The sequence below is a fragment of the Podarcis filfolensis genome (genome assembly GCF_964270895.1).
Source record: "Podarcis filfolensis genome assembly, chromosome: 7".
Classification (NCBI taxonomy): domain Eukaryota; kingdom Metazoa; phylum Chordata; class Lepidosauria; order Squamata; family Lacertidae; genus Podarcis; species Podarcis filfolensis.
In genome coordinates this window covers 25,698,013-25,713,040 of record NC_139603.1, presented here as the reverse complement: position 1 = coordinate 25,713,040, position 15,028 = coordinate 25,698,013, and the positions used below count along the sequence as shown (strand labels likewise).

The 15,028-nt window shown below is 44.7% G+C and overlaps 2 protein-coding genes across 4 annotated transcripts in view; one reads left to right on the top strand and one right to left on the bottom strand.

Annotated features, from left to right (window-relative positions):
- Positions 1-13,454, bottom strand: part of MYLK4 (myosin light chain kinase family member 4) — a 94,747-nt gene extending 81,293 nt beyond the window's left edge. Inside the window, exon 1 of the mRNA XM_083623853.1 lies at positions 13,171-13,454. Coding sequence (XP_083479979.1) covers positions 13,171-13,226 — 56 coding nt within the window. The 5' untranslated portion in view covers positions 13,227-13,454. The remainder of the gene's footprint in view (positions 1-13,170) is intronic.
- WRNIP1 (WRN helicase interacting protein 1) overlaps positions 1-15,028 on the top strand; it is a 64,038-nt gene that overhangs the window by 6,386 nt on the left and 42,624 nt on the right. For all 3 annotated transcript variants that reach the window (XR_014550600.1, XR_014550601.1, XM_083623903.1), the window contains exons 2-3: positions 11,263-11,454; positions 13,233-13,477. Coding sequence is in view for 1 of the 3 variants with exons in the window: in XM_083623903.1 (XP_083480029.1) it covers positions 11,263-11,454; positions 13,233-13,477 (437 nt within the window). In the remaining 2 variants the exon portion in view is untranslated. The remainder of the gene's footprint in view (positions 1-11,262; positions 11,455-13,232; positions 13,478-15,028) is intronic.

The window sequence follows — 15,028 nt, the reverse complement described above, 5'->3', positions numbered from 1 at the left end:
ATCTGTAATCTATTAAAAACATACAGATAATCGCAACAAAAACAGCACGGCACCAGCCCTTTCAGTAAAATCAGTCAGTTCCCAAAAGCCTGTTGGAGCAAATAGATATTTACCTGCCAGGCAGCCAGTCTAATTTCTCTAGGAAGGGAGTTCAAAAGTCTTGGAATAGTCACTGAGAAGGGACAATAAGCTTTCAGCGGCCAAAAGAAACCAATGGTTTTTGTGAACCTATGGCCACTTGAAGGGTGTTTGTTTCAACAAGTGAGAAGCATTTTGTCACTGAGGAACAAATGCCACCTCTCTTTGGAGAATGGGGGTTCAAGTTTTGTATTAATCCTCGGTTGTATGTTTAGGTGACAAGTGCTGAGAGTGGTACATGACCCTTGAATAGGACAATGCAAATGAAAAGCATAAAAGCCAGCCATCAGAAGTAGCAATTGCAAACCTCTATGCCAACCCTTTCTTGGGAGAAAAGCAATGACAAACCTAGACAGCATCTTAAAAAGCAGAGACATCACCTTGCCAACAAAGGCACGTATAGTTAAAGCTATGGTTTTCCCAGTAGTGATGTATGGAAGTGAGAGCTGGACCATAAAAAAAGGCTGATCACCGAAGAATTGATGCTTTTGAATTATGGTGCTGGAGGAGACTCTTGAGAGTCCCATGGACTGCAAGAAGATCAAACCTCTCCATTCTTAAGGAAATCAGCCCTGAGTGCTCACTGGAAGGACAGATCCTGAAGCTGAGACTCCAATACTTTGGCCACCTCATGAGAAGAGAAGACTCCCTGGAAAGGACCCTGATGCTGGGAAAGATTGAGGGCACAAGGAGAAGGGGATGACAGAGGACAAGATGGTTGGACAGTGTCCTCAAAGCATGAGTTTGACCAAACTGCGGGAGGCAGTGGAAGACAGGAGTGCCTGGCGTGCTCTGGTCCATGGGGTCACGAAGAGTCGGACACAACTAAATGACTAAACAACAACAACAACATGCTAACCCTCCTTTCCCTTACAGAGAGGTGTGATCTGTAGTTGTCAGTCACAGAAGATAAAGATAGATGTGGCCAAGCATCATTTTTGTCAAAAGGGCTTGGCAGCAAGGCCATTTGGGGAAATGGAGGCTTGGCTGTCTCTTGTCTAAGTCCCTGTTCATCCATACCAGTTGCTTAAGGGGTTTCACATGTGGCTGAGATTCGTTGTCGCAACAAGACTTTTTTTGGGTGGAAGTAGATTTCGACTTGAGCGGCTCGGTCCCTGCATTAACAAGACTAGGACGGATGTTGTGTGAAATTGTCAATAAATTATGAAACTCCGCCCTGCACCTGTTATCTCTACCTTGTTTATTGAGGCAAGAAGACTTGAGGGTAATCGAATCTGACTGACCTGACAGGGGTTGGTTACCGTTTAATGGATTACTCTAGCAAAGCTATCTCTGCTGTCTGTTAGGAAGCGGGAATTTCCCTGGTAAAATCTCTGCCAAATCAGGGATTTCTTTTTGCACCCTTCAGGGCTAATTTCCACAGTTTCCAAATTTCCAAACGGTGGGCCCATCACTGCATGTAGTGTGCAGTAGGTGATGAGGCCAAACACAAAGATGCCCTGAATTTCTGTAGGTAGCTCCCTTTTGCTGTGTACAGTGGTACCTCGGGTTAAGTACTTAATTCGTTCTGGAGGTCTGTTCTTAACCTGAAACTGTTCTTAACTTGAAGCACCACTTTAGCTAATGGGGCCTCCTGCTGCTGCCGCACCGCCAGAGCATGATTTCTGTTCTCATCCTGAAGCAAAGTTCTTAACCCGAGGTACTATTTATGGGTTAGCGGAGTCTGTAACCTGAAGCATATGTAACCAGAGGGACCACTGTATATGTTAAATCTCATTTTGCATACTTGACCTGTATACACCATTTTCAGTTGAGAGTATGAGTTCTACATCAAAAAACCCCCAACTACATCTGCTCCCCCTAAAAAAAACAAAAACCCCACAATTTACTGTGATAACGTGGGTCAGTGTGGTATAGTGTGGTTTAGGGTATTAGATTAGGACCCAGATTCAAATCACATTCAGACACAAAGCTCACCGTGTGACCTTGGCTAAGTCACAATCTCTCAACCTAGCCTGTCTCACAGGATTATTGTGAAGATAAAATGGAGGGTCAGGGGAAAGAATTACGTTTAGCAAGCCTTGAGCTCCTTGGGGAAATGGTGGGGTAGGAACATGGTAAATATCCGATGCTCCTTGAGAAGTTAGGAAATGGAAGTACAGTGGTACCTCTGATTACGTACTTAATTTGTTCTGGAGGTCCGTTCTTAACCTGAAACTGTTCTTAACCTGAAGCACCACTTTAGCTAATGGGGCCTCCCGCTGCTGCTGCACTGCCGGAGCATGATTTCTGTTCTCATCCTGAAGCAAAGTTCTTAACCCGAGGTATTATTTCTGGGTTAGCGGAGTCTGTAACCTGAAGCGTATGTAACCCGAGATACCACTGTATATATTGTCACAACAGCTCTCCTAATTTTCTTCATTGCCACTGACCTTGATGAGGACCTCCTCCTTACAGATTTATAATTTATTAAATTTGTATACTGCCCTATAGCCACAAGTCTCAGGGCAGTCCACATGATAAAATCACAACATATAAACATTAAATACACAATAAAAATAAGAACAGCCCAAAACCGCCCCCCCCTCCCCAACACATTTTAAAAGGGCATTGGATGTCAGACAACCAAAGGCCTGGTTAAAGAGAAACGTTTTTCCTGGCACCTAAAGATGTATAATGAAGGTGCCAGCCGAACCTCCCTGGGGTGAGCGTTCCACAAACGGAGCTGGGAAGAAATGGAAAGTTTCACGTGTAACGCCCGGCGCTCTTAATTCGACTTGGTGGTCCTTGGGTTTGTGGTCCCCACCCTGCAGAACTGCCTTTCACAGCTGGTCTCCTGGGAATGTTGGCAATGGGGCTGTGAAATAAATGCAGCGTGGTTTCCTTGGCTGTTCAGACCCCCGCCTTCTTCCCAGCTGGCAGCAGACTTCTGTAATAAATGTAGTTCCCCCATCCTAAGCCCTGAGGGTCTTTGCCAGGGAGAGCTAACAGCATGAAGCAGCTGTTGGCCACACCACCATTGCAATTGCATAGGGAGGGGGATATGGATTCCATGAATACCCAATGGAGGGTCATTGATTGCCTTCTGGGTGGGCGGTCAAGTTACCAGCAATAAATGTTGAGGACCAGGTGATGCACACATTTAAATAGGGAAGGGCAATTGTGATGCTGATCTTGGTAAGTCTTTTGGGACCCGCTATCTAGTGCACAGTGCAATCACATGTTTTAGGACTAATTAATATTGGATATATATTATATGAAAATAAAGGATTAAATTTCTGCGCTGGGCCTTCCAGAGAACCCTCTAATTCCAAAGAGTACGAGAGAGGTGTGGGAGACTTACTACTGTGTTTTGTGTTTTCAAATAAACCATACGCCATCATTATGTTTTGTTTCAGGAAGATTGTGTTAGCAAGCATCATGGCATCAGGGTACAATCAGATTTAGGTCAATTCATGTGCAGATTTTAAATCACACATTGATTACTCAGAAGTAAGCTTTTGTTTGCTTTCTCCTTGCACAGTCTCAAACCTTTACAGGTTAATAATTTTTAAAGAAAATTAAGCAACGTATAACGTAGTTGCAAACATTACAGAAGTTCAGATTTAATGCATAACTCCTCTCTGACTTGGATCATTTTGACTTTTATCTCTTGAAAGGAAAGAGTAGGAGAAAATGGATCCCACAGAAAAATTAGTGCATAGCTGTGTGTAAGTTTGACGAAAAGGGAAAAAGAAGAAACAGCCTTCTTCATTTTCTAGGAGGGACCGTGTTAGAAGTGAGAATGTTAGCTGTTGTATATCATACTGTAAAAAAAAAAAAATACTTTCCATTTACGTTCTATTTGTGTATTCTGTTTTTTGTTTTTTTATAGAATCCAGTATTCTTATGTCTTAACACCTGTTGCTTGTAATTAAGGCTGCAACTGTATACACAGATATCTTAAGAGTATGCGCTAATGAAAGCAGTGCAATATGCATATGAGCAAATATGCACTAAGATCATCTACAGCTTGGGGATAGATTATTTTGCCCTGCAATAAATAAAAAAGGAACTGAACTTTTTCAGATAGCCTTCAAAACATATGCTTTCCTGAATCAGCAACAGCTTAGTAATCTCCAGTTTCTGAAAATGGAAGAGGATAGCCTAGAAAAGTCTAAAAGTGGTTGGACCACCATCAGCTCCAGCTATTATGGCCAGGATTCGGCAGGGAATTGTAGTGTAACCTAAAGGTAAAAAAGGTAAAGGGCCCCTGGGCGGTTAAGTCCAGTCAAAGGTGACTATGGGGTTGCAACGCTCTTCTTGCTTTCAGGCCAAGGGAGCCAGCATTTGTCCACAGACAGTTTTTTCGGGTCATGTGGCCAGCATGACTAAACCACTTTTGGCGCAATGGAACACCGTGACGAAAACCAGAGCGCACGGAAACACCATTTACCTCCCTGCCACAGTGGTACCTCTTTATCTACTTGCACTGGCGTGCTTTCGAAGTGCTAGGTTGACAGGAACTGGGGCGGAGGAACGGGAGCTCACTCCGCCACCGGATTCGAACCCCCGACCTTCTGATCAGCAAGCCCAAGAGGCTCAGTGGTTTAGACCACAGCGCCACCCTCGTCCTAGTGTAACCTATCAACACCCAGAGGACGACAGGCTCCCCATACATACTTGGACTGAGCTTGTACTGGTTTATATCCAACGACAATCTTTCTACCTTCGGCTGCCTAAAAGGTTAAGGAGACCGAGAAACAGGAGAGAGGGTGAGAGAGAGGTTGGGGGTGTATGTGCTGCCATTGATGGAACAAACAGAAGTGCCCTGTTCTCACTGTTAGTCCCCAGGACATAAAGCTCTGGCTATGAAGCGCTCTCCAGTAGAGGATCAGATTCGGAGCACCTGCTGAAGTAGTTCTGATCTTCATGATATCTTTTCGGGCAGCATTTAGGCTTGTCACCGCCTGCCCTCACCAGCTGCAGCGGATCTTTTGGCCCAGAGCAGCTATTGGAGAAGAAAGTGGGGGCAGAGGGGGCTGCTGCCCAGTTGTTGCTGTTTTTTAAGGGATGTACAGCGTTTTTGCTCTTCCCGGCAATCTGAATAGAATTAACTTCCAGCCAAGAAAAGTTCAGATTTGAAAAGTCTTATCCATACATATACAGTGGTACCTAGAGTTACATACGCTTCAGGTTCCAGACCCCACTAACCTAGAAATAGTACATCGGGTTAAGAACTTTGCTTCAGGATGAGAACAGAAATCGTGTTCCGGCGGCGCAGCGGCAGCAGGAGACCCCATTAGCTAAAGTGGTGCTTCAGGTTAAGAACAGTTTCAGGTTAAGAACAGACATCCGGAACAAATTAAGTACTTAACCTGAGGTGCCACTGTATCTTTTGGAACTCCTGAATGAGCTGATTGCTTAGATGAGTCTATTAAAAACCTTTTTTTAATTGTCTAACATGGCTTCCCTGATAAAGCAGGCCACCCGTTTCTCTGAGAAAAAGTTGGTTATTTGTAACATACGTGTGAAGGTACAGTATTAGCCCTAATATAAGCCGCACCCACAAATAAGCTGCACCTTTAAAATTCAAGGCGGGGAAAGAAAAAAAGACAATACACGAAGATAAGCTGCTCCCTTAAAATTTTACAGGCACTCACACCCATAAATGGCAAATGTAGAAGAAAATCCTACAGGTACTAGAGAGGACCTGCAGGTGGGTTAAACACCTGTTCGTAGCACCGTAAATGCAAATAAAAAAATCAACACTGCACTGTAAAATGCAAGGGAAGCGATAAATGGCATTAGAATAAATTGCACAACAGTCTCAAGCTCACAAATCGGCAATAAAACTTTTTTTTCATTTCATTTTACCATATGTCTGTTTCGGCAGCGACACCGTAAAAGCCAATTTTTGTAAGGTCACGAATTGCACTTTAACTTTTCACGGTTGGAATTCTGGGGGGAATTTTGTGGCTTATATTGGGGGCAGTACGGGACATTGAAAGCCCTCCCAGGGCGGGATTTGAAGAGAGGGGGAGAATTTCCCCCCTCTTGTTTTCCCCCTCTAAAACAAGGTGCCGTTTAAGGTTCGTTCAGACGCCTTCAGGCGGCTACCTTGGAAGCCTGGAGAGCGAGAGGGGTCGGTGCGCACCGACCCCTCTCACCCTCCAGGCTTCAGGTTCCTTTCAACCTGCTCTTTGGGGCTGGCGGGGGGAAGCCCACCACCAGCCCCAAAGAGCAGGTCGGGGAGCAGCGCAAAGGCGCGCGGCTATAGAGGCTCCTGCCATAGCCGCATGTCACCTCTCCTGCCGGGAGAGGGTAAGCGGGGCTTCTTTAGCCCTGCGCGCGCTCTCCCGGCTGGAGAGGTGGCGCACGGCTAAAGAGGCTGCTGCCATAGCTGCGTGTCACCTCTCCAGCCGGGAGAGGGTAAGCGGGGCTTCTTTAGCCCCGCACGCGCTCTCCCAGCTGGAGAGGTGGCACGCGGCTATAGAGGCTCCTGCCATAGCCGCGCGTCACCTCTCCAGCCGGCAGAGGGTCGCAGGGCTATGCTGTCTTCGCTCCATAGGACGCACACACATTCCCCCTTCATTTTTGAAGGGGAAAAAGTGCGTCCTATGGTGCGAAAAATACGGTAACTCTTCTCAGAGTGGGTAATGGTCAATCTCTATTCACATGAAGCCCAGGGAATTGTAGGAGGTCCCATAATTCTTGGGAGCCGTGAGTGTTTGAAGTGGTTCTTTAAATGTGTGGCATGAATTTAGCCATTGTTCAGCAACAGGCAAAAGAGCCACACGTTCACTATCCCTGATGCACACGGAACTTCTAAAACTGAAGGAAGCATTCTCCCCGCTATCAAAACAATTGGTTTAATCGGACACAGATATATTATTCCTTTAGTTAATGAATTAAAACTCATTTGATTGTCTGTTGCCTTTGGTGATTTGCATCATGCTGAACTCTTACATCTCAGCTGCACTGATTAATTGCTGTTATTTCTTGATTAGTGCACCAATTGAATTGATGGAAGCTTGCAGCCATTTTTTGTTCTTTATTTTGCTTATTTATTAGATTTATATACCACCTTTCATCATAAGATCTCAGGGCAGTTCGTAGAATAAAATACAGGATAAAAACAAGTAAATAAGTAAAGCAAAGCAGTAAAACAATAACACCCCCCAAAGGCCTGGTTTTAACATATTGGGGGCTAAGGGTGGAATCCAGTGCTGCTCCTACTCCAGAGCAGACCCACTGAAATTAATGAATGTGACTAACTTGGGCCATTAAGTTCAGTGGATCTACTCTGAGCAACGCTTAGTTGCTACAACCTTCAGTCTGAGAGAGAATAACTTCACAGCTAAAGCTACTCGGTTTGTCCGTGACTCAACTGGGATATGAGTCTATATTAACCAGACAAGCTCGTATTGATCAGGTCAGGTTATACAGTGGTACCTCGGGTTAAGTACTTAATTCGTTCCAGAGGTCCGTACTTAACCTGAAACTGTTCTTAACCTGAAGCACCACTTTAGCTAATGGGGCCTCCTGCTGCTGCCGCGCCGCCGGAGCACGATTTCTGTTCTCATCCTGAAGCAAAGTTCTTAACCTGAAGCACTATTTCTGGGTTAGAGGAGTCTGTAACCTGAAGCATATGTAACCTGAAGCGTATGTAACCCGAGGTACCACTGTATAGTCTTTCTATCCTTCGACTTTCTGTGGATACTGAATCCTGACAGCGGTATCTGATTGCGGCAGGATGGGGAGGAGGAACTAAGCTGAGCTGAAACTCTGAAATCGAGAAAGCCTGCTGCCTCCTACTCGGATTCCTAAAGACTCTCTTTCTGCTTCCCTGAAAACATCTAAAGCGTTTGCTATCCAGACGGTTGGTTCGCCACACCTGTCCCTCTGCAAATCCTTCCTGCTCTGTTCAGGAATGTCCCCTCATAGTCTTACTCGGGCTTATCTTGCTGTGGTTCCTTGAATAGACGAGGAAATGTTTGGCCGATGGACAGAGAACGTGAGTTTGCGGGTGCTTCCACTCTAGGTTCTTTTTCTCCACAGTGACCATCTTTTTCTCACTTCCAGGATATCCAGATAATATTTGTCCTGAATAGTTGCATCCCTAGGTTTCCCCAGTTTGTTTTCCTCATTTCCCACCCCGGTTTGGTTTACTGAGATCATCTTATATCAGGCATCCCAACCTTTGGCCCTCCAGATGTTTTGGACTACAATTCCCATCTTCCCTGACCACTGGTCCTGTTAGCTAGGGATCATGGGAGTTGTAGGCCAAAGCATCTGGAGGGCCGCAGGTTGGAAATGCCTGTCTTATATTATGTGAGCCTAAGGCCAGGTACACACCATACCTTTGAAGCATATTTCCACCCATCAAAGATTCTGGGCACCCACAGCATTACAGTTCCCATCAGCTCTTAACAAACCATAGTGCCCAAAATTCCTTTGGGGGTGGGGGTGGGAACATGCATTGAATGCTCTTTAAAGATATAGAGTATATAGTCTTCCTTAGTATAGGGCAGTTTCCGCTATTCCAGTCGTGTATTCTTTCTTCTCTTGTTATGAGTTGGGTTTCCCTCCTTTATTTCCCTTTTTCTTCTCCTGGGGTGTTTATAAAAGATAGCTTAGGTAAACTGAGCTATTTCTGCTCTGCTGGGGTTTCCAAGGTGAATTTTGAGACAAATGTACCGAAACATCCAAATTTGTACCTAAAAATATTTTCATAGAAACGTGATGCCGAAGGCATGCCTGACTGTGACACACACCCCTCCCACACATCAAACTCCATGTATGCTGCCCCTCCGGGGTCACTAAAGCTGCCCCTGCCTTATGTGTGTCTTGCCTTAGACCACAGAAATGGTGGCTGTTGTCAAGGCAGGTCACAAAACCATACTGGTAGCTGTGTTTGCTTTTGGCAGGTCACAAATTGAGAAGGCCTGCTGTCAGGAGTACCAAAGAGTGTTCATAAATAATTGCCGAGTCCTGCCAGAAGGGCAAAGAGAGAAAGGCGAAATAGCCACCTTTTAAGATAAATCACCACCTTTTAAGATAAAATCAAGGGATGTGGGTGGCGCTGTGGAGGGATGTGGGTGGCGCTGTGGGTTAAACCACAGAGCCTAGCACTTGCCGATCGGAAGGTCGGCGGTTCGAATCCCCGCAGCAGGGTGAGCTCCTGTTGCTCGGTCCCTGCTCCTGCCAACCTAGCAGTTTGAAAGCACGTCAAAGTGCAAGTAGATAAATAGGTACTGCTCTGGCGGGAGGGTAAATGGCGTTTCCGTGTGCTGCTCTGGTTCCCCCGAAGCGGCTTAGTCATGACGGCCACATGACCCGGAAGGTGTACGCCGGCTCCCTCGGCCAATAAAGCGAGATGAGCGCTGCAACCCCAGAGTTGGTCACGACTGGACCTAATGGTCAGGGGTCCCTTTACCTTTACTTAAGATAAATCAATCTGACAGCCAAAAAGGACCGTCATTTGTGTGGGCCAAAGCTGTAGTCAGCAACAAAATAGTCCGATGCAACACACAAAACCTTTGGATTAACTTGGTTATTGAAATAATCTGAACTCAGTACATAACATGAATGCTTTTAGTAGGTATATGATGCATCTGGTGTTCAAATGACTTTGCACACGTTATTTCAACGGTCTTTAGAACAGAGTAGTAAAGTTGGGCTATCTTTGCCGCTTTCTTGACCAAATTAATAATAATAATAATAATAATCTTTATTGCGGTCCAACGACCCATAACATGGATTCAGAATAAAATACAGATTCATACAGACAGGCCCCCCAGGGAAGGGAGACCGAAGTGTTATTTGTTTAGTCATGGTTATGTTGATCTTTGATTCGTATGACTTCTGAAAGAAATTTTGCCACAGCCACTGTGATATCATTGGACTTGTCGTCCAGAAGATATTTGATATAGTAGGCTTCAGATTGACCCGGCCGATTTGCCTATAGTGGTTTAATCAATAGTTCCCTAGCTTGATCATATTGTCCACAATGCAATAAAATATGCCTCATGCAGTCGACATCCTGAGAGCATACACAGATCCTATTTTGATAAGGAATACCTCTCAGTCTGCCATTTAACGCTTCTGATGGGAACACATTTAATCTGGCTTTGGTGAAAAGATGCCGCTGTGTTGTTGACCAAATCAAATACAATCTGTTTTCCCCAGTTTCTTATGGCTATTATTGTTGGTTTTTAATGCATGAGGAGGAGGACCTTTTTCCTATCAAAGGCAGTTCCTAGGGTAGTGATCTGTTAGGAAGGGTTACATACCAATAGGCCAGAGACAAAAGTGTTCAGCATCACCTGTCTTTCTGCCCCCGTAATCACATGCAATTGGCTGCCAGGCAGAGACAGATGACTGCTGCCAAACCTCAAGAATCAGCCACTGAATAGTGCTGCATTGTGATCTCTCTCAGGCAAAGCCTCCACATGTGGAATTTGGGTTTCCCAAATCCTTCCTGCTTCAGTACTCCCTAAAAAAGCTATTCCTGAAAGTCTGGGATCCTTCAATGCTGCATTTAATGCCATGTAGAGGGCTGCAAAAGGCAAGAAATCTGCAGAAATCTGGGAGGCAAGCAATCTGCAGAAATCCAAGATGGCTGCCTTGTGGGAATGGCATGCAGCTTTCTGCTCGCACAAATCTGCCTGCCAATATCCGTAATAATAATGGAAGTAACAAAGCTCCCAAGCTTGGTGTATCAAGCTGATTCTTGTACCATGGAAGCCTGGGATACAAAGAACTAGAGGCCAATGAGGATTTGGGCTTGTGTTTTGGAAACAGCAGCTTGTCAAGCCACATGGCAATCTGTTTTTGAAAATGGAGAGGCTTTCTGAAGCCAGCTGGTGATAAATGGCCCGAGAGTCTGCTGTCCAAAGAGAAACCTTCTCTCCCACTGGCTAAAATAGCTCTTTGGATTCCCCTTCAGGGGATGGTAATTTTCGCGCTCTCTTCCTGTCAGAATAATGTGTCCTTTTCAACTAATGCCAAATATATTTTCCAGTCAGAAAAAGAAAACGAGACGTTTTCTATCCCAAAACACTCCTTCGCTTCTTCACATCCCAACACTGTTTCCCCCTCCCACTCCTCACAATGCCTTTTAGCCATGTCTTTTGAGTTCTCGGAGGAAAATCAACACCCTTGTGCTTTTCTTCCTTTCAGACCACCTTGGCTCACATCATCGCGAACAGCAGCAAGAAGAACGGCACACGGTTTGTGACCCTGTCGGCCACGAGTGCCAAAACCAACGACGTCCGAGAGGTCATTGCTCAAGCGCAAAATGAAAAGAGGCTCTGCAAGAGGAAAACGATCCTCTTTATCGACGAGATACACCGTTTCAATAAATCTCAGCAGGTACCGATTGCTCCCATCTCAGTAGGAAGTAGTCAGAAGGCGTCTCTTTGGAAATGAATGGCTTCTACACGATGGTTGAGCAATACTTAAATTGATAGGTTTGTAGCATCTCAACTGAGAGTCTGTGTGGCATAGTGGTTAAAGTGTCAGACTAGAACTCTGGGAGGCAAGGGTTCAAATCTCCTGTTGGCTATGAAGCTCGCTAGGTGTATTTTAATTTTATTGTATTTTTAATCTTTTGTTGGAAGCCGCCCAGAGTGGCTAGGGAAACTCAGCCAGGTGGGGAGGGTAGAAATAGTAAATTATTATTATTATTATTATTATTATTATTATTATTATTATTATTATTATTGTGAGTCGTTGGGCCCGTCGCTATCTCTTAGCCTAACCCACCTCACAGGGTTGCAGTGAGGATGAAATAAAATATAATGTCTCATCCTTTTTCTGAGGTTCTCTGTGTGACCTACATGGTAGGGTTATCCCATTTTTTATTATCTCTACCTTACAAGGTAGATTAGAAATGAAAGAGAACGAGTGCCCTAAGGTCGCCCAGCAAGCAGGAATCTGTCCCTGAGTTTGTTGACGTGCATTTGGCTTTCAAAACTAGAACCTAAACTTCTTTTAACCTATATTGAAACCACACGTCTGGCATCTCTTTGCTGACTGAATTGAGAGTTCATTTGCAGCATTAGGAAAGCCACAGTCTAGTTTAAACCACAAGCTTTGGGATTAGGAAGTTGGCAGGCAGTCCAGCATTTCAAAATACACACCCACCCTGCGAATAAACATGCAAATGCATCATCCCTAAGTCTGGGTGTGGGGTGGGGGGAAGAGGCAGGAAAGCAAAGGCAATACTGACTGGATTTTTACATAATTTCTTACACTTGCATCTTGGAGTTTTCAGTTCTGCAGTCAACATGGAATATGAGAACTCTGGGCACAAAGAGGTGTTGAAAGTTCTAAAAGATGTTTTGAATGATGGATTGCTGCAATGGGCAGATCTGCGTAAAATGTTCCATGAATTCCTAAAGTCGCATTCGAAATGTTTTCCAGCAAAATATCAGAGTTACATGATTCTTTACGACCTCTCTGAATAATCCTTTTGGGGAGAAAGAGGCACAACGGACTCACTTTTGTCAGTTGAGCATTGCAGTAATGATGAATATGTGAACACTTTGCCTCTGTATCTCGAACAGTAAAGCAAAAATTGCAGAAACTTTTTTCTTTTTTACACAACACAGCCCCTCAACATACACTGTAAATGGTATGAATAAAGCTGCTATTACAGACCAAATTAAGAATTTGCTTAATATATGGCATGCAACTATGCACTTGGCTTTTCCTTGAAAGGTGCCTGTGTGATTGGTATTGGGAACGTGGTGCCTTTGGGGAGGCAATTCTCTTTACTTCCCACCAGAAGGGGAACAGAGGTTGCCCCCCCCCCCACCACCGCTGCCACGACACAGGAGAATTTTCTTTAAGGGTCCTGGTCACTCCTGGGGAAGAGAGATCCTGGTTCTGTTGAAGGTAGAGGAAAGGAGAGATGCACTGCCATCTCAGTGAAAACCACACACACCTTAATTATGTATGGGGGGGAAACAAGAGCATCTAGTTTGGTTTTTGGACGAGCTGCCAGCGAAATGTCCCAAACGGAACTGCTTCAGTCTCTGAGCGAACGGAAAATCGCAATTGCCATTGTGAAATAATGGTACTCACAGGGAATGCCTCAAGTTGTCGTTGATGGGGACCAGCTTCTTCTGCTTCCCTCCCATGTCCAGGATACCTTCCTTCCTCACGTTGAGTGCGGGACCGTGACGCTGATCGGGGCAACCACCGAAAACCCTTCTTTCCAGGTCAATTCGGCTCTTCTGAGTCGCTGCCGCGTTATTGTCCTCGAGAAGCTCTCGGTCGAGGCGATGGAAGCTATTCTGATGCGAGCTCTCCAGTCCTTAGGGATCCAGATTCTAAGCCAAGGCGAGCAACCCGCTGGCTCTGTGAATGGCAGCGACAGCAAGGACTCCGAGTAAGTATGCTTTGCGGAGCGCAGCGTGTTAACCCACACCACCCGAGGAATCCATTGACAGCCTGCCAGATCAGGAGTGAGAAAGAGGTTATGGAGTGGTTAGGAGGGGGTGGGAATACTTTTAAAACTCCTTTTCATAGGGGAAAAGGATGCATGTATGCTCACTGTAAATGGTATAAAAAACAATGCAAAGCTGTTGTCTTTCTTTCTTTCTTTCTTTCTTTCTTTCTTTCTTTCTTTCTTTCTTTCTTAAAACCCATGCTTTCCGGATTACAACAGAGAGCATTACACTAGCTGTTGCAATTTCTGATTTGCCTGCAGGATATATTAAAGTGCACTACAGCTGGGGATTTGGTTTGGGTTCCTGTCTCATTTGTATGCCATTGTTCTTGTTGCTGGCTACAAATGCATCATATAACAGCCAAGTGTTAGCCGAAATATCCCTTCTCTCCTTAACTTGAATCTCTCGATCCAAAATGTAATTGAGTGCTTGTTTGACGGCAAATCAAGCAGGGACAGAAGAATTGTTTCTGCGTAACCAGTGCTGTATGTCTTAAAAAAACAACAACAAACAAACACACAAATTACCCATTCAAAAATGCCGAACAATCCGGGGAAATAAGAGAAGTTCAGCTAAAAATATTCAAACCCTTCTGTTATGCTTTCTTCTCTGTCTCTAAACTCAGTCTAAAATTTCTGAAGTCTACATGTAAGAGGGAAAGGCTACTTCAGGTTGGGCATATGGTCTTTGAAACATTTGGCCATAATCTAAGGGGTCGTTAGTCATGTTCCTCCTCGCACGCCAGACAGAATTCAGTACAGTGGTACTTCGGGTTAAGAACTTAATTCTTAAGTTCTTAACGTCCTCCAGGTCTGTTCTTAACCTGAAACTGTTCTTAACCTGAAGCACCACTTTAGCTAATGGGGCCTCCCGCTGCTGCCGCATGATTTCTGTTCTCATCCTGAAGCAAAGTTCTTAACCCGAGGTACTATTTCTGGGTTAGCAGAGTGTAACCTGAAGCGTCTGTAACCCGAGATACCACTGTATTATGTGTCTGCCTTGCATGGCGATAAGGGGGGAGGAAGAGCACATACGCTGGTAAATATCTCTTGACAGATTTAGATATTGCCTCCAATCCATTGGAAAAAAAATGGATGCTTAAGTCACACGAATCAAATCAATAGGACTTAAGTGATTTGTAAGTGACCTGTACCATGGATTTCAGCAGAACTTAAGTGTAACTAACTTTCTCTTGGAAGAAAACACTTGCGGTTCACTTATAAGAAAGAAAGCTAGGGGGGCATAAAGACCTCTCTTTTCTTCAGTTTTGATGTGACTTTATTTGCTCCAGTACATGCAAGTTCCTAACTAGATTGCATAAGTTTGGGAAATGAAGGAATTCTGCTTCCTTATTTAGGATGCTGGGTTTTTATGGCTGTTTATTCTTTTTGTTGCAACAGGGCATGAGCTGTGAGTGCGAAGTGTGGGTCAGAGCAGCACTGCTTCTCAGGCTTCATATAATGTCTCAGCTGTGCTTATGGTGACTCAGT